This window comes from Thamnophis elegans, chromosome 7 (assembly GCF_009769535.1).
Source record: "Thamnophis elegans isolate rThaEle1 chromosome 7, rThaEle1.pri, whole genome shotgun sequence".
Lineage (NCBI taxonomy): Eukaryota > Metazoa > Chordata > Lepidosauria > Squamata > Colubridae > Thamnophis > Thamnophis elegans.
The window spans coordinates 2,039,451-2,065,204 of NC_045547.1; the positions used below are offsets into that span (position 1 = coordinate 2,039,451).

Sequence of the window (25,754 nt, forward strand, 5' to 3'; positions counted from 1 at the left end):
ACGTCACCAAAGTCACTTTCCCTAAGTAAAGGTCATCTAGATTGACCCCCCCCCCTACGCAGAGCAGGCTGAGGACTAGCCCCCCCGTTTTTTTGCGGTTGTGGTTTTCTGGGTAAATCCAAATTAATGCCAGGCAGGGAGAAACTTCCCGAGCAGTAGAAGGTACCCATGTGTCTCTTGCAAGCATCCTCCGTCCCTACGACAACTTCCCTTCCTCTCCCCCTTCCCAGACCGGCCTCGCTGGGCCCCCTGCACCCTCCCCAGCTCAAAGGGCATCCCCCTCCCACCCCCGCCACCCCCCTCCCGGTCCCCGATCCGCCTGGAGAAACCCCAAAAGGCCAAAGTCCAACTCAGCGAGGCCGACGAATGTCCGAGAGTTGCGTTTTCTCCATCGCTCCCCCCGTTGGTCACTGCTGGGCAGGTGGAAGATGCCAGTTCTGGGCAGGGGAGGGTGGTGTGGGGCCAAGGGGGGGTGGGTGGGGCTGCGTCCCCCTCCTAGGGCACGCTAACTTGGTAGGGGCTGCCGGGCACGCCCTCGTCCCCCCACTTGACGATGAGGATGTAGTCCCCCTTCTCTTTGACGGTGTAGGTGACGCTGTACACCCGGTTTCCCATGTGCTTGACGTAGACCTCGTCGCAGGGGGTCTTGGGCCCATGGACGCCCACCATCAGCATGTTGGTGCCTGCGCGGAAGGACAGAACGGCAGAATCACAAGCGGCCCCTCAGAGGACTTCTAGTCCAGCCCCCGAGCTCAGGAAGGAAGCCCCTGTGCCACTCCAGGCAAACAGCCAACCGACACAAGTGGTTCTCTGCTTATGGTTTTAAGTATTTAAGTATTATTTAAGTATTTAATAAATTTATAGGCCACCCAATCCCGAAGGACTCCGGGTGGTTCGTTTAGTGGCTGTTCAACGTGACAACGGGGCTGGAAAAAGTGACTTACGACCGTTTTTCACTGTTACGACCATTGGACTGTTACAACACACCCCCCACCCAAAAAACCTGCAATTATTATTATTTTTAGTCAAAATTCAGACACCTGGCAACTGGTTCGTATTGATGACATATTTATGGCCCAGGTCGGACACTTGGCAGATGACTCAGACTTACGACGGTCGCACTGTCCCGGGTTCATTCAATTCCCCTTTTGCAATCTTCTGACAAGCCAAGGCAACGGGAAAAGCCTGATTCGCTTAACGACCATGTTGCTCCTTTATCAGCCGCTGCGATTCACTCCCACAACCGTGGCAGGAAAGGTCGCACAACGGGGCGAAACTCACTTGAGCCAAGGGTTCTCGCTTAGCAACATAAAAATTTGGCTCACTTGCGGTCGTAAGTTGAGGGCGATTTGTTCACCAGGTATGCCCCCCCCCTCCACCAATGGATGGCATTTTGGAAAAGTACTCGAGAAAGAAGGTTTTATGAGCCAGGTCTGAAGTTCTGAAGACACCAAGGTGCCCCCCCCCCCGTCCTCCTCCGTGCCAGCCCTTCGCCCCCCCGCCTCCTCAGCCCGCCTGGCACCAGGATACCCACCTGCCTTGCTGCAGTCCACGGTGAAGGTGTTCTTTTGGCCCACGAAGGCCTTGGTCAAGCCAGGGCCCCGGGCGACCACCTTGCTGGCATCCGAGGAGAACTTGGGCAGGGCGCTGTAGCTGCCACCCACCGAGGAGGTGGCTTTGGTGACCGTCTCCACCAGCACCGTGGAGGTCTCGTGGAGGCTGTGCCCACCGGACAGGCGGGGACCTGGTGGGGCAGAGAGAAGTGGGGGGGGGGGACGGTCACCCGGGGCCGTCTTCCCAGCGGGAGACCCCAGGCGGGTCGTGCATGGGATGGCGGCTGAAGTCTTAGATTAAAAACCCAAGGGATGTTGTGTTTTTTTTAAATGAGATATTTTGAAAAACAAACTTTTACAAATATTTACTTCCCTCCCGCCCTCCCCCCAACCTTCCCCCTTCCTCCGACTTCCCAGTATAAATCTTTAACAAAAACAATCTAAAATACACTTAAAAAGAAAAAAAAGAGATAGTTAATAACGTCTTTCAATTGAGCTTTAGCTCCTGCTTGCTAGGCTAACTCTAGACAATTTATATCCTTCCTGCTCTTTAATCATAAGCTATCTGGAATTTCTTAGTCCCATATTTATTTTGAGTGTAATCAGTCCATCTTCCATCCAATCCATCAGTCTGGAGTCCTTGGGGATTGGGCGGCATATAAATTTTATAAATAAATTTTATAAATAAATAAAATCTTTTCCACTCCAGTTTATATCTCTCGTTTGAATGGTCTTTAAGATATGCAGGTATTTTAGCCATCTTGTTACTTTCAATGTCCATTCCAAGCCAAGGGATTTTTTAAATATCATCCCATAATCCTTTCTGAAACAATTTTGTGTTCGTCAATGGAACCCCCGGAATATTTAACCTTTTTCCCCGAGCCTAAAAACCAGCCTTGGATTCCCAACCTTAAGTCCTGACCTTTTTTTCTCATTTCCTCATCAAATGTTCTATATATATATATTGTATTTGCATTTGTGCTGATAAATAAATAAAGGGAGACTGGTATAGATCTATTTCAAGCTATTTAGCTCTCATCAGCTAGCCATACCCTTACTGGGATTCGAACCTGGGCTGTATTGCATCTTAGGCAGATGTGTTAACCATTAAGCCACAGAGTTCCTCTCCTTATCAGCTGAGCCAGGGAGAAAGGTATATATATATATTTTGGGGGGGGGGGTGTCTTGCAGGAATATAATCAGATCATCAGCAAACAACAATCCTGTGAGGCGGGTAGGGTTGAGAGAGAGTGGGGGGGGACTGGCCCGAAGTCACCCAGCGGCTTTCGCGCTTAAGGTGGAACTGGAACTCCCGCGTCTCCTAGTGATCGATCCAAGGCCACCCAGTCATCTTTCATGCCTAAGGCGGAACTCGAACTCGCATCCTCCAGGTTTCTAGCCCTCATTGCTAGGCCAAAACGGCCGTCAAACATATCCAAGTAATACAGTGGCGGCTTAAGGGGGTCGTATCCAGGCATGCAAAGTGTGGTGTGTTTCTGGGCACGGACTGAAGATCTACCCCCACCCACCCAGAACCAAGGTTTTGGGGAGGGGGTTTGTGGGAATGCTGGCCGAGGAGGGGGGGTCAGTGTTCTCCCCCCCCCTCGCAGAGGGCCCTGAAACCTGCCCAGCTGCAAGGCTTCACTCACCCGTGATCTTGGCTTTGAAGGGGCTGCCAACGATGTGCTGGGGACCCCCGTACTTGATGGAAATGAGGTAGCTGCCAGGCGCCATGGGCATGTAAGTGACCTTGTGGCCCTCGGGGCACTCCTGGCAGTCCATCTGCACCTTGGAGGGCCCGTCGATGGTGACCGAAAGGGCCCCGGAGCCTGCATTTCGGGTCTTCACAACGAACTCGGAGGAGACCCCTGCCGGGGGAAGGAGGAAGCAAAAAGAAGAGAATGGAGTGGGAGAAAGGAAGGAAGGAAGGAAGGAAGGGAAAGGAGAAGGAAGGAGGGGGAGAGAGGGTGGGTGGGAGGAAAGAAAGAAGAAATGAAGAGAGGGAGGAAGGAAGAGGAAAAGGAAGAAGCAGAGGAGGAGGGGAGGGAGGAAAGAAGGGAAAGAGAGGAGAGGAGGAAGGAAGGAAGGAAAGAGAGGAGAGGAGGAAGAAGGAGAGGAGGAGGGGAGGGAGGAAAGAAGGGAAGGAGAGGAGGAAGGAAGGAAGGAAAGAGGAGAGGAGGAAGAAGCAGAGGAGGAGGGGAGGGAGGAAAGAAGGGAAAGAGAGGAGAGGAGGAAGGAAGGAAGGAAAGAGAGGAGAGGAGGAAGAAGGAGAGGAGGAGGGGAGGGAGGAAAGAAGGGAAAGAGAGGAGAGGAGGAAGGAAGGAAGGAAAGAGAGGAGAGGAGGAAGAAGGAGAGGAAGGGAAGGGAACTTGAGGGAGGTTCTGCTATTCATGGCTCCGCCAGCCAGAGCTGCCTCTCTTCCAGAGCCCTGCCTTCCCCCCACCCCACCTGGCAGGGCCTTACCTGTGGTTCCTCCCTCCAGGCCGGGGCCGTAGGCCGTGACGAGCCCGGGGTCTCCCGCCTGGCTCTGCTCCCCCACACGGATGTTGAAGGGGCTGCCCGGGACATGCCTCCCGTTGAACCGGACGTCGATGGAGTGGACCCCGTTCTCGTGGGGGATGAAGCGAATGGCGTATTTGTCTGGGGGAGAAATCCAACAGGTCAAGCTCAGCAATCGGGTCTCTGGGAGGAAGCCCCCAGCCTCGAACCCCCTAATATCTTTCAGCCTGGCTCTCCCAACTACTTTTTAAAGCCCCCTCCCCAATTTAAGGGTGGGCACCTGGCGTCACCCAGAACCTGGGAAGGATATTCGGACACTTTCGGGGAGCCTCCTGGTTTCCTCGGGTATGTTTTCCTCGGGCGACTGGCTCACCTTGCAGGGTGGGTGTAAAAAACAGAGCCCAGGGGGACACGCGTGGCCTCTCTGCACCCTATTTTGATGGGCAGAGGCACCGTGGGCCGGCCCGTGGCTGTTTCCAAGCCAGACCGAAGCACCCTGCGGGCTGGAATCCGACCCACGGCCTTTAAGTTTGACACCCCTGTTCTAAGCTAATAAAAAATGGGGGTGGGGGTGCTGAAGATGGCGGGAAGGGAATGTATCTGGACGGCCTCACTTTGCAACGACAGTCTCACACAGGGGTCCCCAATGCCAGGTCTGGGAACCGGCATTTGGCCGCGACATGCCGGAAACCGTTCCGCACAAAGAAGTGAAGGCCCATCCGTGGGATGCAGGAGGTGCACGAAACCCCGTCCCCATCGGTCCACGAGAAAGCCTCTCTCTAGGGATCCCCGGTGCCCCCACCACCCTAAGTTGGCACGCACCGCTGTCCAACTCGGAGACGTAACACTCTTCGACCAGGCCGGAGGGCGTGTGGACCTTGGCATCGATCACGCCGCGAGCTCCGTTCAGCTGCACCGCGAAGGTAGCCGGCTGGTTCACCTTCAGGCCAGTTTCCTGCCCCTCAAAAAACAAACCCCAGCACCGAGTTAGATTCACACCCCGTACCAGGCGCCAACCTCCCCCAGCTTCCTGCCAGGGTACAGGTAGTCCTTGACATACGGCCGTAATTAAGGCTCAACGTTTCTGTTGCTAAGTGAGACGTTTGTGAAGTGAACCCGACCCATTTTATAAGTCCCTCTCCCTTTCTCTTTCTTCTCCTCCTCCTCCATCACTCCTCCTCCTTCCTCCACTTTTCTCCTCTCCTTCTTTCCCTTCTTCTCCTTCTCTTACATCCCTCCTCATACTCCTCCCCTTCCTGTTCCTCCTTTCCACAAACCCTTCTCCCTTCCAGCACTGATTGTGTTACCCACTTGGATCCTGAGACGAAATGTCAACTACTCATTTTTATAATATCTACAATATTCACAACTCTATTACTTTCTAAATATATAACATCTCCTTTTGTTATACTTTCTATCTATTCATTATGCGTTGATTTCACATCTCTTTCTCTTCCAACCCTTCTCCTTCTTCTCCCCTTCTTCCTCCTCCTCTCCACAACCCCCCTGCTTTCCTAGCCCTGATGATGTTACCTAGCTGGGTCATGAAATGTCTGAAAGAAAACCACCCAGCTCAGAGAGCACCCAGGACCCCACAGTTCTCCCCCCTCCTCTTCTCCTCTGCAAACCCCACTCCCTTCTAGCACTGATGATGTTATCTATTTTGGTCATGAAATGTCTCCAAGAAAACCACCAAACTCAGAGAGAACCAAGGAGCCCACAGTCCTTTCTTCCTCCCTGCCTCCCTTCCTTCTAGCACTGATGATGTTCCCTAGTTGGGCCATGAAACATCTGCAAGGAAACCACCAAGCTCAGAGAGCATCAAGGGTTTTCACAGCCCTTCCTTCCTTCCTTCCTTCCTTCCTTCCTTCCCTTCTCCCTTCCCTTTATTCCTTCCCTTTTCTCCTCCTCCTCTCCACAAACCCCACCCCCTTCTAGCACTGATGATGTTCCCTAGTTGGGCCATGAAACATCTGCAAGAAAACCTCCAAGCTCAGAGAGAACCAAGGACCCCACAGTCCTTTCTTCCTCCTTGCCTCCCTTCCTTCTAGCACTGATGATGTACCCTAGTTGCCTCATTGAAACATCTGCCAAAAAAACCCACCCAGCTCAGAGACCCCCCAGGACCCCCCAGTTCAGCCCTGAGCTGCAACCCTTCTCCTCCATCGGCTACCTGGAGGCTGGTGACGGTTAGGCGCCGGGCATCGTCCGAGAGCGAGGCCACAGGGACCACAAATGGACTGTCCGGGATGTGCTCATCGTTGAACTTGATGGAGACCTCGTAGTCACCTGGCGGAGGAGAGGGGAAGGAAGGAAGGAAGGAAGGAAGGAAGGAAGGAAGGAAGGAAGGAAGGAAGGAAGGAAGGAAGGAGCCTCTGAGCTTTCTCAAAAGCCCAACTTTGACCTCGTTTTAAAATCGTTGTAGGCCCTGGGCACTTGGGCCTGGCTTGACCCCAAAGTATCCCGATAGCTACCTGGTTCTTGGACCACGTACGAGACTCCGCAGGATCCGTCCTTCCGGTCCTCAAAGGCAATCTCGGCCTTGCTGGGGCCCTCCACCGCTATGGAGAGACCCCCAGCCCCGGCTTCTCGGGTCCAAATGCTGAATTCAGCTGGGAAGAGAGCAGGGAGTCAGCAGAGAGTCAGGGAGGGAGGGGAAAGGGAAGGAGGAGAGAGAGGGAGGGAGGGAGGAGAAAGAGGGGAGGAGGGAAAGGGGGAGGAAGAAAAGAAAGGAGAAGAGAGGGAGAAGGAAGGAGAAAGGGAAGGAGAAAGAGGGGAGGGAGGGAAGGAGGAGAACGGAGGGAATGAGAGAGGCAAAAGGGAAGGGGGAAAGGGAGGGAGGAAAAAAGGAAGAAGGAAAAATGGAAGGAGGAGAGAGGGAGGGGAGAGAGGGAGAAGGAAGGAGAAAGGGAAGGAGAAAGAGGGGAGGGAGGGAAGGGAGGAGTAAGAGGGAAGGAGGAGAACGGAGGGAATGAGAGAGGTAAAAGTGAAGGGGAAAAGGGAAGGAGGAAAGAAGGAAAAGGGGAAGGAGGAGAGAGGGAGGGATGGAGGGAGGAGAAAGAGAGGATGGGGGAAAGGGGGAGGAAGAAAAGAAAGAAGGAAAAACGGAAGGAGGAGAGAGGGAGGGGAGAGAGGGAGAAGGAAGGAGAAAGGGAAGGAGAAAGGGGAGGGAGGGAGGGAAGGAAGGAGTAAAAGGGAAGGAGGAGAACGGAGGGAATGAGAGAGGCGAAAGTGAAGGGGAAAAGGGAGGGAGGGAAGGAGGAGAGGGAGAGGAGGGAGGGAGAAGGAAGGAGGATGATGCCACCCTTACCTGGCACGCTGGCCACGCCCCTCTCCAAGCCAGGCCCCCCTGCGCGGACTTTGTGGGAGCCCCCTTCCCCCAACGGCCCCACAGTGAACTGGAAGGGGCTGCCGGGCACGTGCTGCCCCCGATATTTGACGTTGACGGTGTGCGGGCCCATCTCCTGGGGCACGAAGCGCACCGAGTAGGCGCTGTCTTCTCCCTCGATGATCTCCGCTTCGGCTATCTTTCCCGAGGGACTAGTCACTTGAGCGGTCATGGCTTGGAGTCCGGCCTCCCCTGTGAGGGACAGAAAAGAGCACAGGATGGTCAGGCGGTGAAGCCGGACAAGGCTATCCACCCCCACCCCTTGAAAAGCCCCCCACCTCCCTTCCTCCCCAGCCATGCAGTCTCTTTCAAACATGCTTCTAGTCCTCAAGAAGGCCGAGACTTCAGGGCTTCTGGGGGGGGGGGTTCCGACATCGGGGGGAGCTTTTTGCTGGGTTCTTGGACCTCCCAACTTTCGTCACGCCTGTCCTTCATTCCGTGTTGAAAGACACGTCAAATAATTTCCCACCAGTGCCAAAAACACACAGGAGCAGAAATCGGAAGGGATTCAAACGTTAGTAGGATTCACTCACAAACAAGAGGCAAACTTTTTATCTTGATTAAATATCTTTTGTGGGGAGGGGTGTTTAGTCAACGTTTAGCAAAAGGGACACTGTTGGACAAAAACACAGCACTCCCAAAAGCAGCATGCATAGAAGATATCGAATGTGAAATAGCAGAGTTGGAAGGGACCGCAGAGGTCATCCAGCCCAACCCCTTACTAAGGGTGGAAACCCTACACCATTCCAGACTAATAGCTGCCTGATCTCTTCTTTAAAGCCCCCCCCCCCGTGGTGGAGCACCCATAACTTCTAGTGGCAAGGCGTTCCACTGGCAAATTGTCCTCCCTGCTCGGGTGGCATGACCACAATTTGGGACGGTTGTGTTGTAAAGCAGCATTTTGCTTCCAATTTCTGGCGAAAACTCGGAGGACAGTGGGTTTGGCTAACCACGGTGGTGCTCACTTCACAACTTTCACTCACTTAACGACCGTCATGAAAAAAGCCATCCCATAGGATCCGGGGACGTGGTGACCTGCTTTACAACTGTCACGGCTTAGAACCGCAATCGCCAGGCTCGCATACGGTCGTATCTCGAGGACTAGCTGTGTTTACATGGTCAATAACTTGGGGCTTTTTTTAAAGCGCTTGGGACATTTCAGCTTAGCCAATGGGTTGATCAGATCAAATTGGAAACCACTTTCCCAATCTGGACAATTTTAAGCAGTGTGGACTTCAACTCCCAGAATTCTTAAGTTTGCTGGCTATGGAATTCTGGGAGTTAAAGTTGGGAATTCTGGGAGTTGAAGTTGGGAATTCTGGGAGTCCAGAATTCTAGGGGTTGTAGTCTGGAATTCTGGGAGTTGAAATTAGGAATTCTGGGAGTTGAAGTCTGAAATTCTTGGAGCTGAAACTGGGAATTCTGAGAGTTGAAATTAGGAATTCTGGGAGTTGAAGTCCAGAATTCTAGGGGTTGTAGCTTGGAATTCTGGGAGTTAAAGTCTAGAATTCTGGGAGTTGAAATCTGGAATTCTTGGAGCTGAAACTGGGAATTCTGGGAGCTGAAGTTGGGAATTCTGGGAGTTGAAGTCCAGAATTCTAGAGGTTGTAGTCTGGAATTCTGAGAGTTGAAATTAGGAATTCTGGGAGTTGAAGTCCAGAATTCTAGGGGTTGTAGCTTGGAATTCTGGGAGTTGAAGTCTGGAATTCTGGGAGTTGAAGTCTGGAATTCTGAGAGTTGAAATTAGGAATTCTGGGAGTTGAAGTCCAGAATTCTAGAGGTTGTAGTCTGGAATTCTTGGAGCTGAAACTGGGAATTCTGGGAGTTGAAGTCGGGAATTCTGGGGGTTGAAGTCCACCCCACTTAAACTTGCCAAGGCAGAGAAGCATTACTCGGAATGGAGAGATAAAACTATTCCAAGGAGACAAAGCCGGGGGAATCTTCTCGTGTGGCTCTGACCCACCCCTCACATTGACCTCCAGCCCAGTGGGGAAGCCCTTGTGCCAGTCCAGCTCCTCTTCCTGCCTGAGTGAGGCTGGCATGCAATTCACACACCGCTGTGTCCTCCCCCCCATGCTCCCTGGGGGTGCAAGGCCCACGGGCACAAGCGAGCGAGCGCACGGCACACCGGCGAGGCCCACGCACCCTCCTGGGTCCGGGCGATGCTGCCGAAGGAGCCGAGGCTCTCGCGGCCGAGGAACTCGCCGAAGACGTTGTGGAAGGGGTCCCCGCCCACTTGCGTGGACTCTTCCACCCGCACCTCGCGCTTGGTCTCCCCGCCGCGCGTCTTGCTGATCTCCGTCCGCTCGGTGCGAGTGTAAGTGTGGCTGCTGCGTGTGAAAGTGCGGGTCAGACGCTCCTGGGCCGAGACCATCTGGAACCAATTCCCTGCGCCAGCAGCCACGAGGGGGAAGTAGGAGGGAGGAAGGAAGGAGATGGAGGAGGAAGGAGGAAGAGGATGAGGAAGGAGGAAGAGGAGGAAGGAGGAGAGGGGGAAGAAGGAGAAAGGAAGAGGAAGGAGATGGAGGAGGAAGAAGGGGAGGAAGGAGGGGAGGAGGAAGGAGGAGAAAGGAAGAGGAGGAGGAAGAAGAAGAAAGAGGAGGAAGGAGAAGGAAGGAGAAGGAGGAAGAGGAAGGAGGTGGAGGAGGAAGGAAAAAGAGGAGGAGGAAGGGGAGGAAGGAGAAGAGGAGGAAGGAGGAAGAGGAGAAAGAAGAGGGGGAGGAAGGAGGGAGAAAGGAAGAGATGGAGGAGGAAGGAGGTGGAGGAGGAAGGAAAAAAGGAGGAAGAAGGGGAGGAAGGAGAGGAGGAGGGAGGAAAAGAAGAAAGGAAGAGGAGAAGGAAGAAGGGGAAGGAGCAGGAAGGAAGAGGAGGGGGAGGAAGTAGTGGAGAAAGAAGAAGAATGAGGAAGAGAAGGGAGGAGAAGGAGGAAGGGGAGGGGGAGGATAACAAGGAAGAGAAGGAAGGAAGGAGAAAGGAAGAGGAGGTAGGAGAAGGATGGAAGCGGTGGAGGAGGAAGGAGAAAGAGGAGGAGGAAGAAGGGGAGGATGGAGAGGAGGAGGAAGGAGAAGGAGAAAGGAAGAAGGGGAAGGAGCAGGAAGGAAGAGGATGGGGAGGAAGAAGAGGGGAAAGTAGAAGAATGAGGAAGAGAAGGAAGAAGAAAGGAGGAGGAGGAAGGGGGAGGGAGAGGAGAACAAGGTGGAGGGAGAGGAAGAGAAGGAAGGAAGGAAGGAGAAAAGAGGAGGAGGAGGAAGCCAGTTAGAAAGTGGGACAAAGAGGTTGGGGGATGCCCATAGCTTTGGAGTGGGGCCACCTTGGACCGCCCAGCCTTCAAAGGATTCCCTCCTGGGGGCAGATGCCCCAAATTTACCCAGCTTCTCCTAACTCAGCGCCAATCTCTGGAGCACCTGAGTTTCCAGCTGCCTCCTTACCTGGGATCTTGAGGTTCAGGTCACAGGTGCTGCCCACGGTGGCGATGGAGGGCGCCTGGCGCCGGCGAGTGATGCTCTCCTTCATCCGTCCCTCTCCGGTCACCTTCACAGTGAAGGGGCTTCCTGAAAGGGTCAGCAAGGCTAGTGGTTATCTCAACAGCCTGGAGCCTCCGTCCCAGCCGGCAGCTGAAGGACGCAGGGTTGCTGCGGCTGGGGAATCCTGGGAGTTGAAGTCTTTAAACTCACCCAGGTGGGGAAACACTGACCTAATCTCCCCACCCTCCACCCCAGTTTTCAGCCTGAGAGCTAGAAACTTGAAATTCGCCCACAGGTTGGGACGAGGAAGCCGGGGACAGACGGACAGACATACCTGGCACGTGTTTATCGGCGAACTTAATATTGATGATGTAATTTCCGGGCTCGGTAGGCGAGTAGGTGACTTTGCAAGTGCCATCTTCCATGTCTTCACAATTGATGTCCACTTTGCTGGGACCCTCGATGGACAGGCCGAGACCCCCGTAGCCTGGAACCCATAACTCAGTTTATTCTCCCCGCAAGCTTTGAATATCAGCTTGTTGAGAAGGAGTGGGAGTGAGGGAATTTGGGAGTGGGGGCGAAATGAGGAACCAGCTTAGCATCCCTTACGTAGCCACAAGCAAACTAAGTGCCACCTCCCTTGAATTCCAGGGAGCCTCATCTAACTCCTAGGAGGTGCCTCTTCTTTGGGGCAGCCCCTGAGATATTGGAAGTCTGCTATCGGATTACACGGAGTTAGATGATATGTAGCCGTAACAAAATTCTTCCTAGAAAGTCAAGCTCATCCTTTGTCTCTGCACCTGGCCGGAACTGGATGGGTGGAATCAGTTGTTCCACTGATTAATTGTTCTCATTGTCAGGAAATTTCTCCTTAAGTTCTAAGTTGCTTCTCTCCTTGATTAGTTCCCACCCATTGCTTCTTGTCCTGCCCTCAGGTGCCTTGGAGAATAGTTTGACTCCCTCTTCTTTGGGGCAGCCCCTGATGTATTGGAAGACTGCTATCATGTCTCCCCTAGTCCTTCTTTTCATTAAACTAGACCTACCCAGTTCCTGCAACCGTTCTTCGTATGTTTTAGCCTCCAGTCCCCTAATTCTCTTTGTTGCTCTTCTCTGCCCTCTTTCTAGAGTCTCCACATCTTTTCTACATCGTGGTGACCAAAACTGAATGCAAATATTCCAAGTGTGGCCTTCCCAAGGCCTTATAAAGTGGTATCAACCCTTCACGGGATCTTGATTCTCTCCCTCTGTTGATGCAGCCTAGAACTGTGTTGGCTTTTTTGGCAGCTGCTGCCCACGGCTGGCTCCTATTTAAGTGGTTGTCCACTAGGACTCCAAGATCCCTTTTCACAGTTTTTACTATGTTGGCAGCCTCACAATCTTTGTCACAACCTCCCTTTCCTCACCTGCGGTCCGGGTGTCGACGATGAATTCAGACATCTCGAAGGTGCGTCCTTCCACCAGCCCCTTACCAGAGACTTTAACCTTGCTGGCGTCGCCGATTTCCGACTGTCCCACCATAATCTTAAAGGGGCTGTTCGTGACGTGTTTGCCACTTTTCTTGACGCTCACCACGTGCTCCCCAACTTCCTTGGGGGTGAAGGAGATCCCTGGAGAGAGACAGAGGGCGAAATGAAGGGGGTGCAGGACCAGGGCAAAGGGGGGGGGGCCTTGGGGCAGTTGGCAACCCCAGGAGAAGTTTCACCAAAGCCAGGAGTTTTTTTCATCAAATCGAACAGACTGCCAGGGAGGAAGGGAAGGGAACTCCCAGAGAATTCTGGGAACCACCACCACCAGAAACCCCACTCCCTTCTAGCATTGATGATGTTCCCTGGTGTGGTAATGGAACGTCTGCAAGAAAACTACCAAGCTCAGAGAGCACCAAGGACCCCAACACTTCAATCCTGAGCTACTCTCCTCTGTTATTACTCTCTTTTTAGGCATACCAGATCTGACTGCAGAACTCCCAATGTCCACTAGGAGCAGCAAAGAGCCAGTGGTGGCTTCTTTTTCTGTCTCTCTGCTGCCCCTCTGGCTGCCTTCCTGGTTTGCACAGCTTGTAATCTCTCTGCAGCTGCAGAGGCTATTCCTCCTTGCACGGCTGCGTGTCCGTCACCGCAAAAGATGGCTCACCGATATGGCGGTTGGGCAGGCGCTTGAGCAAACAGGGCTCTTCGTTCCCGGACGGGGCCCGGATGCTGGCGGTCAAGAGGCTCAGGTCACTCTCGGTGATCTTCAGCGACACATCGGTGGAAGTGCCCACGTTCAGCTGGGAGGTGCGCATGGAATCGTCCCCTGGGCCAGAAGAAGGGCGAGAGAGAAGCGGTCAGCTTTAGGGGTTTAAGACTTCCCTGAAGTATTAGAACGACTGCCTTTTCCCAGTGAGAATGGGGCCTCGGAGGTCTTCTAGTCCACCCCCACCCCACTTAGACCCTACACCATTCCAGACAAATGGTTGTCCCGTCTCCTCTTCAAAACCTGCAATGTTGGTGCACTCACAACTTCTGGAAGCAAGTTGTCCCACTGATTAATAGGGTGCTACAATGTTAATTCTGAACAAACATCTGTAACATTGAAGTCAACAGAATATTAGGGTTGGAAGGGACCTTGGAGGTCTTCTAGTCCAACCCCTTCCTCAAGCAGGAGACCCTATACCATTTGAGTCAAATGGCCGTCCAGGCGTTTCTTAAACACCCCCAGTCATGGAGCCCCCACAACTCCTGGAGGCAAGGAGTTCCACTGGCGAATTGTCCTCACTGTCAGGAAATTCCTCTTTAGTTCCAGGTGGCTTCTCTCCTTGATTAGTTCTAAATATTCCAAGTATTTGGAAGGCTGCTATCATGTCACCCCGAGTCTTTCTCTTTCTTAGACTAGCTATACCCAGATCCTGCAACCGTTCTTCATATGTTTTATGAAAGAAAATTAAAATCAATAAATCAATAAATCAATAAATCAGTCAGATAATAAATAAATAAACAAACAAATAAAATAATAAATAAATAAATCAGTAAATCAATAAATTAATAAATCAATAATGAATTGATAAATTGATAAATCAATAAATTGATAAATTGATAAATCAATAAATCGATAAATCGATAAACCGATAAACCGATAAACTAATGAAATAATGAAATAATAAAAATAAAAATATAATAAAAGAATACAATACAATACAATACTGTAATAAAGTAAAGTAAAGTAAAATAAAATAAGGAAATGTGATAAAATAACGAAAGGAAAGGAAATAAGAATTAAATATAAAAGCAGCCGAGGTTGTGGGGAGGGGGGGCAGGGGGCTCACCTGTGATCTTCGCAGTGAAGGGGCTGCCAGGAATGTGCTTGTCGTCAAAGCGGACAATGATGTTGTAGTCGCCAGGAGCGGTGGGCAGGTAGGAGACGGTGCAGGTGCCATCTTTATTGTCCTTGCAGGTGATTTCGGCCTTGGACGGGCCCTCCACGGCCAGGGACAGGCCTCCTGTGGGAGGGGCAGAGAGGCTGGTTAGCTTCAAGAGGGAAGACTAGTTGTAATCCTCATTAAGGATGAGAGCAAAGGTGCTCCTTGTCTGCTTCCTTGGGGTAGAGGTGGAGGTGGGGTCAAGTGGGGAATTAGCCTGGAATCCTTACGGGGACACAAGAGGGCAAGATCTGATTCCACCGAATGCCTTTCAGCTTCATCTGACCTTTCCTGGGTGAATTTAGCAGTCTGGGAAGATTCCTGTATTACAGGCAGAGAACAAGGTAGCCCTCGACCACAAAATCCCCATTTTCCCTAAGGGAGACAGTGGTTAAGTGACTTTTGCCCTATTTTAGGACCATTCTGTTGCCCTCAATTCGGGTCTGACTGAGCCTGGTGCCGAAGCCAATGATGGGCGCCAGAGACGAGGTGCAGGTTTTCTGATTGCTTTTCATTGGGAAGGGAAGGAAAAGGGTTCCTGGTCAAAAGGCCAAGAACCAAGAACAAAGGATGAAGGAAGCATCAGACATTTTCACTAAAGGAGAAGGCGGGACAAGGTGCGAGAACAAGAAATACCCTCCAATAAACATTTTAGCAATCATTCTACAATTGGTTCTATTGGTCTCTAGCTGTCCCATTCCTGAGCCTTGGCTAATGAAAGCTCCAGGAGTTCCCTAACAGGGGTTTCATTGGCTGCAGGCCATCCCTAACTTTTAGCTAAGGTCTCTGCAAGTTGTCTAACTACCCATAAAGGTTCCACCACAAAACCGCGTTCGACTAAAGCGCGCTCGACGAAACCGCGTACCTGACGTCATCACAGCGCGACGAAAAAAAGCACGCTGTGAGCGCTAAACCTAAAATTAACCTAAACCTAAACCTAACCCCCCAAAACCTAACCCTAAACCTAACCCTAAACCTAACCCTTAACCTAACCCTAACCCTAACCCTAACCTTAACGTGAATCGGCTTGCTTTCAAAGCGCTTTTTAAAGCGCCCTTTTTTCTCCGCGGTCCCTGTTGTCGCGCTGCTGATGACGTCAGCGACGCACTTTAATCGGGTGCGCTTTTGTCGTGCCACGCCCATAATTGCTATACAAACTTTACACATGCCTATTTCCTGTTGATAAGCATCCGTTCTTGCCGGACAGACCCTGAGAATTCCAGTCTTCCTGATTTATTTTCAAGTGCTACAGGGGACTCACCTTCGCCGGCGTCCTTGGTGACGATGGTGAAGGTCGCGGGTTTGTTGACCATGCCGTGGCTCAACCCCGGTCCGTAGGCGCTAACGTGGCGGGCGTTGATAGCGTCCACGTAAAATTGGAGGGGGCTGCCTGTTTGGGGGGAAAAAAGCAATGGACTCAGGGGCCCATCCCATAATCCTCGGCAGCCTGCCGTTTTCGGACAGGGGGCAAGGAGGAGCTGTGGGAAATAAGCCAATCTTTCTGAAAGTCCTGGAGTTGGATGGGGAACTTAGAGGTCATCTTGTCTAGGCGCCTGATCAGGGTGGGAACTGGTGGGGCGGCTCTGGCAAGCGGCCATCCACATTTCCACTTAAAGAGGATCTATTTTGTTTAACAAACTAGAGTTTAATAAAGTGGGTTTAACGTAACGTGTGCACCCAGATATAGTGTGCTTTTCATTCTTCTTGATGTTGGTTATTTTAAGAGAGGTGGACTCCAACTCCCAGAATTCCCCAGCCAGCATGCTTTAAGATGGCTGGACTTCAACTCCCAGAATTCAATTCAATTCAATTCAATTTATTAGATTTATAGGCCGCCCAATCCCGGGGAACTCCGAGCGGCTTACAAAGAACAAGAAAACTAAATAAATAAATAAATAAATAAAAATTCCCCAACACGCATACGTTCTGATCGGGGCTGGACCCTACATAATAAGGTCAACAGCCCCAGGCCTGGCGGAACAGCCAGGTTTTAACAGCTTTTCTGAAGGCCATGAGGGTGGGTGACGTCCGGACCTCTGGGGGTAGCTGATTTCACAGGGTCGGAGCAGCCACAGAGAAGGCTCTCCTCCCGGGGCCCCGTCAGCCAGCACTGTCCGGCTGACGGCATCCTAAGGAGGCCCACCCTGTGGGACCTTATCGGCCGTTGGGAAGTATGTGGCAGTAGGCGGTCTCGCAATGGACTAGCTGTAGTCTCCGAATGCTTTTCAAGGGTAGCCCCATGTAGAGCGCGTTGCAATAATCCAGCCTTGAGGTGACAAGGGCCCAAATGACTGGAGAATTCTGGGAGGAAGTCTACGCATCTTAAAGCCAACGTTGAAAAACACTGATCTAAACTTAAATTCTAAACTTCTAAACTGCTCAATTTTCAGCGCCTTGTAAAGCATTTTGACCGGTGTCCAAAGCAGCTGATTTCATACCACCTGCTTACTTGCCCAGGGCACTGCCAAACCTAGCTCTGCATTCACACAACCTGCTAACACGAGTTGGGTTGGCTCTTGAGACGCTCGGGTAGCGAATGTTAGCCCAGCCTGGTTGGTTTGTTGGCTGTGTGCAGGGCACGAACTGAGAAAACGGGTGAATTCAGAACCTGGGTAAAGCACGTTGTGTGAATGCAGGCGCTTACGCTCCCCAGGAATCAACCTGACCCCGTTCGCTGTCTCTTCCACCAATGCCCACCTGGAATGTGGTTGCCGTCATATTTGATGTCCATCTCATGCAACCCCTTCTCGGTGGGGGCATATTTGACCGTCACTGTCCCGTCCTTATTGTCCGTGATGTGTGGACGCGCCGTCTTGCCGGAAGGCATCCTGACCTCCCCTGCAGAGCAGGAAGAAAACAGGTGGATGAGACCCCCCCCAAACCACGGTGACTTCCATCCCGAAGAATGGGACTAGCCAGGCGTGAGAAACCTACCCAAACTACAACTCCCAGCAGCCCAGGTTGGCCGAAGTGAGGGATGCTGGGTGTTGTGGTTCGGAAACATTTCCCACTTCTGGGCTGAGAATGGGACTAGCCAGGTGTGGGGGGAAAACCTCCCCCCCCCAACTACAACTCCCAGCATCCCAGTCGGGCAACAGTGAGGGATGCTGGGAGTTGTAGTTCGGTAACCTAGCCCATTTCTGGGCTGACTTCAATCTATCTATCGAGAGTCGAAGGAAGGCTGCTGTACAGCAATTGGAAGCGGCAGGTGAGGGAGGAGGAGCTAAACCTGGGCGGGGCTAGAGGTGGGTGGGGCTGGCAAGATTTACCTGGCTGTCTGCTTTTGGCTGCCCCACCTTTTCTCCCCCTCCCCCTTCAAAGGAGCCAGCTAGAAACCCCCCAGCCAGCCCTAGAGCTCTGTTTCCCAGATATATATATATATATCTATTTTAAATCAATGCTTCCAAATGCTACGGAATATTCCAAATGCATCCTGGGAAGGAATGGAACAGCGGAATGCAGGTTTTCAACAATGGTTCATTGTGCAGTTCCCAGAATGCACTTGTGGGAGGAGTGTGTGTGTCTGTGTGTGTGTGTATGTGTGTGTGTGAAATCCACAAACCCCACCCTAAGAATGCAAAGAGAGCTGAGGTGGCGCAGTGGTTAGGGTGCAGGCCACTTCAGCTGACTGTTATCTGCAGTTCAGCGGTTCTAATCTCACCGGCTCAGGGTTGACTCAGCCTTCCATCCTTCCGAGGTGGGTAAAATGAGGACCCGGATTGTTGTTGGGGGCGATATGCTGACTCTGTAAACCGCTTAGAGAGGGCTGAAAGCCCCATGAAGCGGTATATAAGTCTAACTGCTATTGCTATTGCTAATTTTCTATTCTCTTCTCTTTTCTCATTCTATTCTATTCCATTCCTTTTTTCTCTTCTCTTCTATTCTCTTCTACTCTCTTCTACTCTCTTCTATTCTATGTTCTATTCTATTTTCTCTTTTTATCTCTTCTCTGCTATTCTGTTATTCTACTTTATTCTATTCTTCTCTATTCTATTTTATGTTCTATTCTCTTTTCTCTTCTTATTCTCTTCTCTGTTATTCTCTTCTATTAATTTTCTATTCTATTCTTTCTTCCCTTCTTATTCTCTTCTCTTCTATTCTCTTCTCTATTCTATTCATAGGTGACCATAAAGCAGTCACTAAACGTACGTTTGTAACTCAAGGACTACCTATAATGCAGAAACTCAGAAGTGATTCCAAGACAAGGCGGCTCCACCCGCCCAAAAAAACCTCCACTCTGTGCTTCCACACCGTGGTCCCCCCCTCCCTTTACACCCCAATCCCCAGATGGACGGACAGGCTACCTGTAATCTCTCCCTTCTGCACGGCGAAGGGGATGACCAGATTGAAAGGCCGCAGCATGGCGTCCACGCTCTCCGGTGGGGCGACGGGCTCATCCGTGGCCTGGCGTGGAGGGGAAGAGAGGAAACGGGGGAGGGTGGAGGGGGGAAAGAAAGAGAGACTAAGTCCAGATAGAGAAGGAAGGGGCCCGAGAGAGAGAGAGAGATCGAAAGAGCACCCCAAGTGCGAGGCAAACTGAAAAGAAAGTGTTGGAAGCCGAAACAATATTGGGGTTCAGAGGCTGGAAGAAACAGGGCTGGAAGAAAGGAGACCAATGACCCCCCCCCAAAAAAAACCCAGAGTCCAGGACACACTGAAAGGGCGTTTGGGGGCATCCAGGATTAGTGGCCCCTGCCTTGACAAAACAGCTGGACTTCTACCATTGCAGTCAGCTAGGCACTGCACAGGTAGTTCTCTAGTTACGACCACAACCGAGCCCAAATTTTCCATCGCTAAGCGAGGCAGCTGTGGCGTGAGCTTTGACCCATTTTGCGACCTTTCGTGCCATGTTGGTTAAGTGAATCCCTGCCCTTGTTAGCTTAGTAACATGGTCGTTAAGTGAATCCGGCATCCCCCACGGACGTTGTGGGTGGCCGAAGTGGACCCCAAGACACTGCAACCGTCATAAATACGAGTCAGTTGCTAAGAGTGTGAATATTGATCACGAAGCCATGGGGATGCCATAATGGTCGTAAAGGTGAAACGCGGTCCTGTCCTGGGGTGAAATTCAATTTTTTTTTACTACTGGTTCTGTGGCCGTGGCTTGTTGGGCGTGGCATGTCTTGGTGGGCGTGGCAGGGGAAGGATACTGCAAAATCCCCATTCCCTCCCGATCAGCTGGGACTCAGGAGGCAGAGAATTGATGGGGGGCGGGGCCAGCCACAGGTGGTATTTACCGGTTCTCCAAACTACTCAAAATTTCCGCTACTGGTTCTCCAGAACTGGTTAGAACCTGCTGGATTTCACCCCTGTCCCAAACCAAATAGTTGTCGTCTTGAAAACCTCCAGTGATGGAGCACCCACACAACATCCTTCCACCCACAACATCTGGTGGCAGGCTGTTCCACTGGTGAATTGTCCTCACTGTTAGGAAGTTTCTCCTTAGTTCTAGGATGCTTCTCTCCTTGATGAGTTTCCATCCGTTGCTTCTTGTCCTGCCTTCAGGGACTTTGGAAAATGTGTTGACCCCCTCTTCTTTGGGGCAGCCCTCAAATACTGGAAGACTGCTATTATCTCATGCTATCAGACCTCTGGGAAGAGGGAGGGAGAAGACAAATGTTTGAGGAAAACCCCAGATTGGAGCTTGGCCTTGGCCAGGGGCATCTGCAGGACGTGGCCAAAAACACTCAAGATGGCGGCTGAAGGCGTGCAACGGAAGCTCTCTGTGTTGCCCATCAAAAGTTGGCAGAGCTTCAACGGCACATTGTGGTCGCCTTCTTGATTCCTTCCGCCACATCAAAGTCAGGTTCTACATTTAGGCAAGAAAAACCAAATGGACAGGTACAGTATAGGTGGTACCTTGCTCAATAGTAGTAACTGTGAAAAGGGATCTTGGAGTCCTAGTGGACAAGCATTTAAATAGGAGCCAGCAGTGTGCAGCAGCTGCTAAAAAAGCCAACACAGTTCTAGGCTACATCAACAGAGGGAGAGAATCAAGATCACCTGAAGGGTTAATACCACTTTATAAGGCCTTGGTGAGGCCACACTTGGAATATTTGCATCCAGTTTTGGTCGCCACGATGTAGAAAAGATGTGGAGACTCTCGAAAGAGTGCAGAGAAGAGCAAGAACGATATTTAGGGGACTGGAGGCTAAAACATAGGAAGAACGGTTGCAGGAACTGGGAATGTCTACTTTGATGAAAAGAAGGATTAGGGGAGGCATGATAGCAGTCTTCCAATATCTCAGGGGTTGCCACAAAGAAGAGGGAGTCAAGCTATTCTCCAAGGCACCTGAGGGCAGGACGAGAAGCAATGGGTGGAAACTAATCAAGCAGAGAAGCAACTTAGAACTGAGGAGGAATTTCCTGACAGTGAGAACAATTAATCAGTGGAACAGAAGTTGCCTCCAGAAGTTGTGAATGCCCCAACACTGGAAGTCTTTAAGAAGATGTTGGATAGCCATTTGTCTGAAGTGGTGTAGGTTTCCTGCCTAGGCAGGGGGTTGGACTAGAAGACCTCCAAGGTCCCTTCCAACTCTGCTATTGTATTGTATCCTGAGGACCCTCTTGGCTTTGGACATGGGGGGGAGGGGGACCCTCCTTTCCGAGACAGAAAGAGAGAGAGAGACGGTGAGAGGAGACAAAGGTAAGGAAGGACCCAGTCCTGGTACCCAGTGTGGAGAGAAGCCACCAGGGTGGCGCATCGGGAAGTGCTGGTGAAGCTGGTTGGATTCACAGGGCTGGTCAACCTGAGGAATGGAGTCGCAGGCCTGGCGGGAAGCAAGGGAGACATCAGAGGATGGTCCTGATTGCATCTGGAGAGCCCTTTTCACCCCACAACCTGGCTGCATCGGACAGCGGCTGGGATAGAGATGGACAGTTGTGGGGTGGGCCCCCAAACACAGCCAGAGGAGCCCTGGGTGTTGTTCACCTCTGATAAGTTTAATTTCTCTTGAGTATTTATATATATGAAAATCCTCCTTCTAGTTTTTAACTTTGTTAGATTCTTTTTATTAATCTTTCTTTCTTTCCTCCAGCCACCTATACCAGGGGTCAGCAAACTCTGGCTCTGGAGCCGCATGTGGTTCTTTCCTCCCTCTGCTGCGGCTCTGTCAGTGGTCGGCGCCACAATTTTGAGAGGAGCTTCCGGGATGGGGGGGGAAGAGAAGCACAGTGCGCCAGGGGAAGACTCTATGGTAAGGAGAGGGTTTTCCAGTTGTCTCCACAATTGATAGGGCTTCCGGTTAGGACAGGTAGAGGAAAAAGGACGTCGCGCTAGGAGGAGACTCTATGGTGGGGGAACTGAATGTCCGGTCAGCAGCTCCAGAATTGAACAGGGGGCTTCCGGTTAGGACCTTTGTGGCTCCCGGCGTTTTCTTTTCTGTGGGAAACGGGTCCCAATATCTCTTTGGGTGTTTAAGTTTGCCGACCCCTGACCTATACCATTTCCCCCATGTCTGGAAATGTTCTGTCTCTTCCTTCCTGAATTTCTTTTGTTAATTTGTCCATCTCGGCCCAGTCCAGAACCTTTCATATTATTTCATCCTTGTTGAGTCCTCCGGGATTGGGCGGCCTATAAATCTAATAAATTAAATTAAATTAAATTTGGTATCAGTTTATTTTTCCATTTCTGAGCCAAAGGAATCCTCGCCGCCGTAATTATGTGTAGAATTAAATGCAAAGTCTCATATATATATATATATATATATATATATATATATATATATATATATATATATATATATATATATATATATATATATATATATATGTTATATTTATGCTGATAAATAAATAAAGGGAGACTAGTATAGATCTATTTCAAGCTATTTAGCTCTCATCAGCTAGCCATACCCTATGTTGGGAATCGAACCTTCCCAACATAGGGTATGGCTAGCTGATGAGAGCTAAATAGCTTGAAATAGATCTATACTAGTCTCCCTTTATTTATTTATCAGCATAAATATAACAAATGTAACAAAAAGGCAACAGTAAAAAATATTGGGTTTCTGTCTGGATGGTCTCTTGTGACGAGCCGAAGACAGAGAGTGGAAGTGTGACCTTCCTCCCATATTTGGGCATACCAGGGGTTGTGACTTTAAATATTAGATTTTTACAACCCCTGGTAAGCCCCAATTATGGGAGGAAGCTAACTGCTTCCATCATCTGTCAATCGGCTCGTCACAAGAGTCCATCACGACAGAAACCCAATATTTTTACTGTTGCCTTTGTTATATTTTATTTATATTTAAATATTTATTTATTATCTTTATTTATCTTTATTTATTTATCAGCACAAATAAAAAAACACATTATATATATATATATATATATATATATATATATATATATATATATATATATATATATATATATATATATATATATATATATATATGGTCGTCGCTATTCCTAATCGGGACACATCTGGTTTCCAATCAATTTGGACTCCTGTTATCGACTCCAACCAATTTTTAATCTTTTCCCCAATACTTTTTGGCCACCTGAGATGTCTACCATGTGTGGCACCGAGGTGGCGCAGTGGTTAGAGTGCAGCACTGCAGGCCACTTCAGCTGACTGCTATCTGCAGTTCAGCGGTTCTAATCTCACCGGCTCAAGGTTGACTCAGCCTTCCATCCTTCCGAGGTGGGTGAAATGAGGACCCAGACTGTGGGGGTGATATGCTGACTCCGTAAACCGCTTAGAGAGGGCTGAAAGCCCTATGAAGCGGTATATAAGTCTAACTCAGTGTTTCTCAACCTTGGCAACTTGAAGATGTCCGGACTTCAACTCCCAGAATTCCCCAGCCAGCATTCGCTGTTCCGTGGGCTTTTCCGCATTTTCCAACATTTCCGCGATATAATTGTCTGGGCACATCCTGTACTCACCACCACGTGGAAAGGGCTGTTGGGGATCTGCTCGCCTCCGAAACGGATGGTGATGACGTATTTGCCAGGCTCGGGAGCCGTATAATAGATGTCGAAAGTCCCGTCGTGGTTCTCCACTACGTCGACATCCAGCTCGGCCCCGTCGGGCGTGGAGACCTTGCAGGTGACTTTTCCCTTCCCGGCGGCCTTGGCGTCCACCGTGATCACTGTCTCCTCTCCAATCTGGATGGTGGGACCAAGGCAAGCTCCTACGGAGAAAGGAAGACGATGATTGCAGCCAAGCCCAGAGGCCGCACCTGTCCAGCCCTTAAGACCAAGTCTACAGGTGAAGCTCCCCTTTAAGAAGACATCCTACTAAAAGCCTATCCTCTTCTTTTAACGCCTAATCTCCTGCGGGGGTGGAGTGTGGGCAACTGAATGGAGCTAGCAGAGTGTTTGAATGGCCAGATGCCCTTCCCTGTCGCCACTGTGGAGTTTCGTTCAGCAGATATATTCTCAGTGTAAGCTTAAGCGAACATCGCCATTGTTAAATGAACACAGCAATGGTTAAGCGAATGTGTTGGTCATTAAATGAATCCATTACATCCAATGGATGTTTTTTTTTTCTTGAAAACTGAAAATAAGCACCAGTTTCCGGGGGGGGGAGGACGACCAACAAACCCTCTTTGAGTATAACAGATTCACTGAACGACCACAAATTGCACCGAAAATCATTGCGACTGGGATGCTGAAAATGAGGGGGAGTGGATTGTAGAGAGAGGAGCAGTAGAAAGGAAGGGGAAGTAGAGAAGAAAAGGATGATGGAGGGAAAATAGGAAGTTGGAGAGAGGTAGAAGAAAGAGGTGTATGGAGAGCAGAAGAGCTAATAATGGGTTGTTATCTTTTTGGGTGTTGATGACAAGAGGAACTGATGTAATTTCTACTTAATATAATATAATAATATAATATAATATAATATAATATAATAATATAATATAATATAATATATAATATAATAATATAATATAATATAATATAATATAATATAATATAATAGGATATTGGCTATGTAATAGTATACATGTGATAGCCGAGGTGGCGCAGTGGTTAGGGTGCAGTACTGCAGGCCACTTCAGCTGGCTGCTATCTGCAGTTCGGCGGTTCTAATCTCACCGGCTCAAGGTTGACTCAGCCTTCCATCCTTCCGAGGTGGGTAAAATGAGGACCCGGATTGTTGTTGGGGGCGATATGCTGACTCTGTAAACCGCTTAGAGAGGGCTGAAAGCCCTATGAAGCGGTATATAAGTCTAACTGCTATTGCTATTGCTATTGTATGTTATGAAAATGGAAAATAAAGTATATTCGGAAGAAGCTGGAAACCCATCTTTTGCAAAGAGACCCTCCAGAACTTCATTGTTCCCGAGTAAAAGGGAGCTCCAAAATGTTAGGGCGCACGATGGGACAACTGACAATGTTCTGGCAGCCCGCGCCAAAGCTTACCCAGTCCGTGGCCTCCGATGGACACTGTGGACAGAGAGACAGAGACAGACATCAGCATCCTTATCAGAAACCGTTCTTGCCTCCCCCCCCCCCAAGAAAGTGGCCTCTCCAGGTAGGAAGAATTGCAACCACCTACCTGTCACCAGGCACTTGCTGGCATCTCCGGCGGGCAAGGCGTGGATGCGGAAAGGCGAGTAGGGGATTTCATCGCCGCCGTATTTGATGGTGATCGTGTAGCGGCCTGTCATGTCTGGGACGTAGGAGACTGTGTAGGTCCCGTCTCGGTTGTCCCGGATGTTGGCCTTCTTGGGTTTTCCCTCGGGGTCCTAGGGGGAGGGTTGGGGGAAGAAGCAGAAGGTCTGGTCAAAGGTCGATCCAGTGGTGGGATTCAGCCCATTCGCACCACTCCGGGAGAACCGGAGGTTCACTTTCTGAGCAGTTTGATGAACTGGTTGTCGGAAGAAATCATGAGGGCCGAGAACCGGTTGTTAAATCATTTGAATCCCACCACTGGGTCAACGTGCGATGGAAGGTGAGAATGGTCCTAGAAGGCAGGGCTGGGGAGAGGAGAGGAGGAAGGAGCCTCGAAATGGTCAGATAAAAGGAAGATGACCCCACAAGAGCCGAGGTGGCGCAGTGGGTAGAGTGCAGTACTGCAGGCCACTTCAGCTGACTGCTATCTGCAGTTTGGCTGTTCAAATCTCACCGGCTCAGGGTTGACTCAGCCTTCCATCCTTCCGAGGTGGGTAAAATGAGGACCCGGATTGTTGTTGGGGGCGATATGCTGACTCTGTAAACCGCTTAGAGAGGGCTGAAAGCCCTATGAAGCGGTATATAAGTCTAACTGCTATTTCTATTGCTATTGCTATTTTCCAACCTCAGCAACTTTAAGATGGGGGGATTTCAGAATTTCCCTAGCCAGCATTTGGGCTGACGATCCCAAGCCCCTTGTCACCCACCCACCCACCCACCACCTCCCCAAGGGCATTTCTCTGTTGCCACACCCAGGACTAACAGAATTCCTCCAAACCACCCCAGGGCTCCCGTCTGTCCCCACAACACTTACCAAGATCTGTACGGTGAGCAAG

At 50.5% G+C, this 25,754-nt stretch overlaps 1 protein-coding gene across 1 annotated transcript; it reads right to left on the minus strand.

The window, feature by feature from the left end:
* Positions 1–322: 322 nt before the first annotated feature.
* LOC116511873 (filamin-C-like) lies at positions 323–24,986 on the minus strand. Its single transcript, XM_032222132.1, has 20 exons — positions 24,803–24,986; positions 24,667–24,690; positions 23,188–23,435; positions 18,603–18,702; positions 16,996–17,136; positions 15,560–15,688; positions 14,206–14,379; positions 13,035–13,196; positions 12,308–12,511; positions 11,239–11,391; positions 10,869–10,991; positions 9,586–9,828; positions 7,363–7,632; positions 6,527–6,664; positions 6,226–6,341; positions 4,875–5,013; positions 4,017–4,193; positions 3,203–3,421; positions 1,535–1,744; positions 323–683 (listed from the first exon to the last, which is right to left on the minus strand). Exons 1-20 carry the CDS (start codon positions 24,912–24,914, stop codon positions 496–498), a joined length of 3,270 nt encoding a protein of 1,089 aa, XP_032078023.1. The 5' UTR covers positions 24,915–24,986; the 3' UTR covers positions 323–495.
* Between the last annotated feature and the right edge of the window lie 768 nt (positions 24,987–25,754).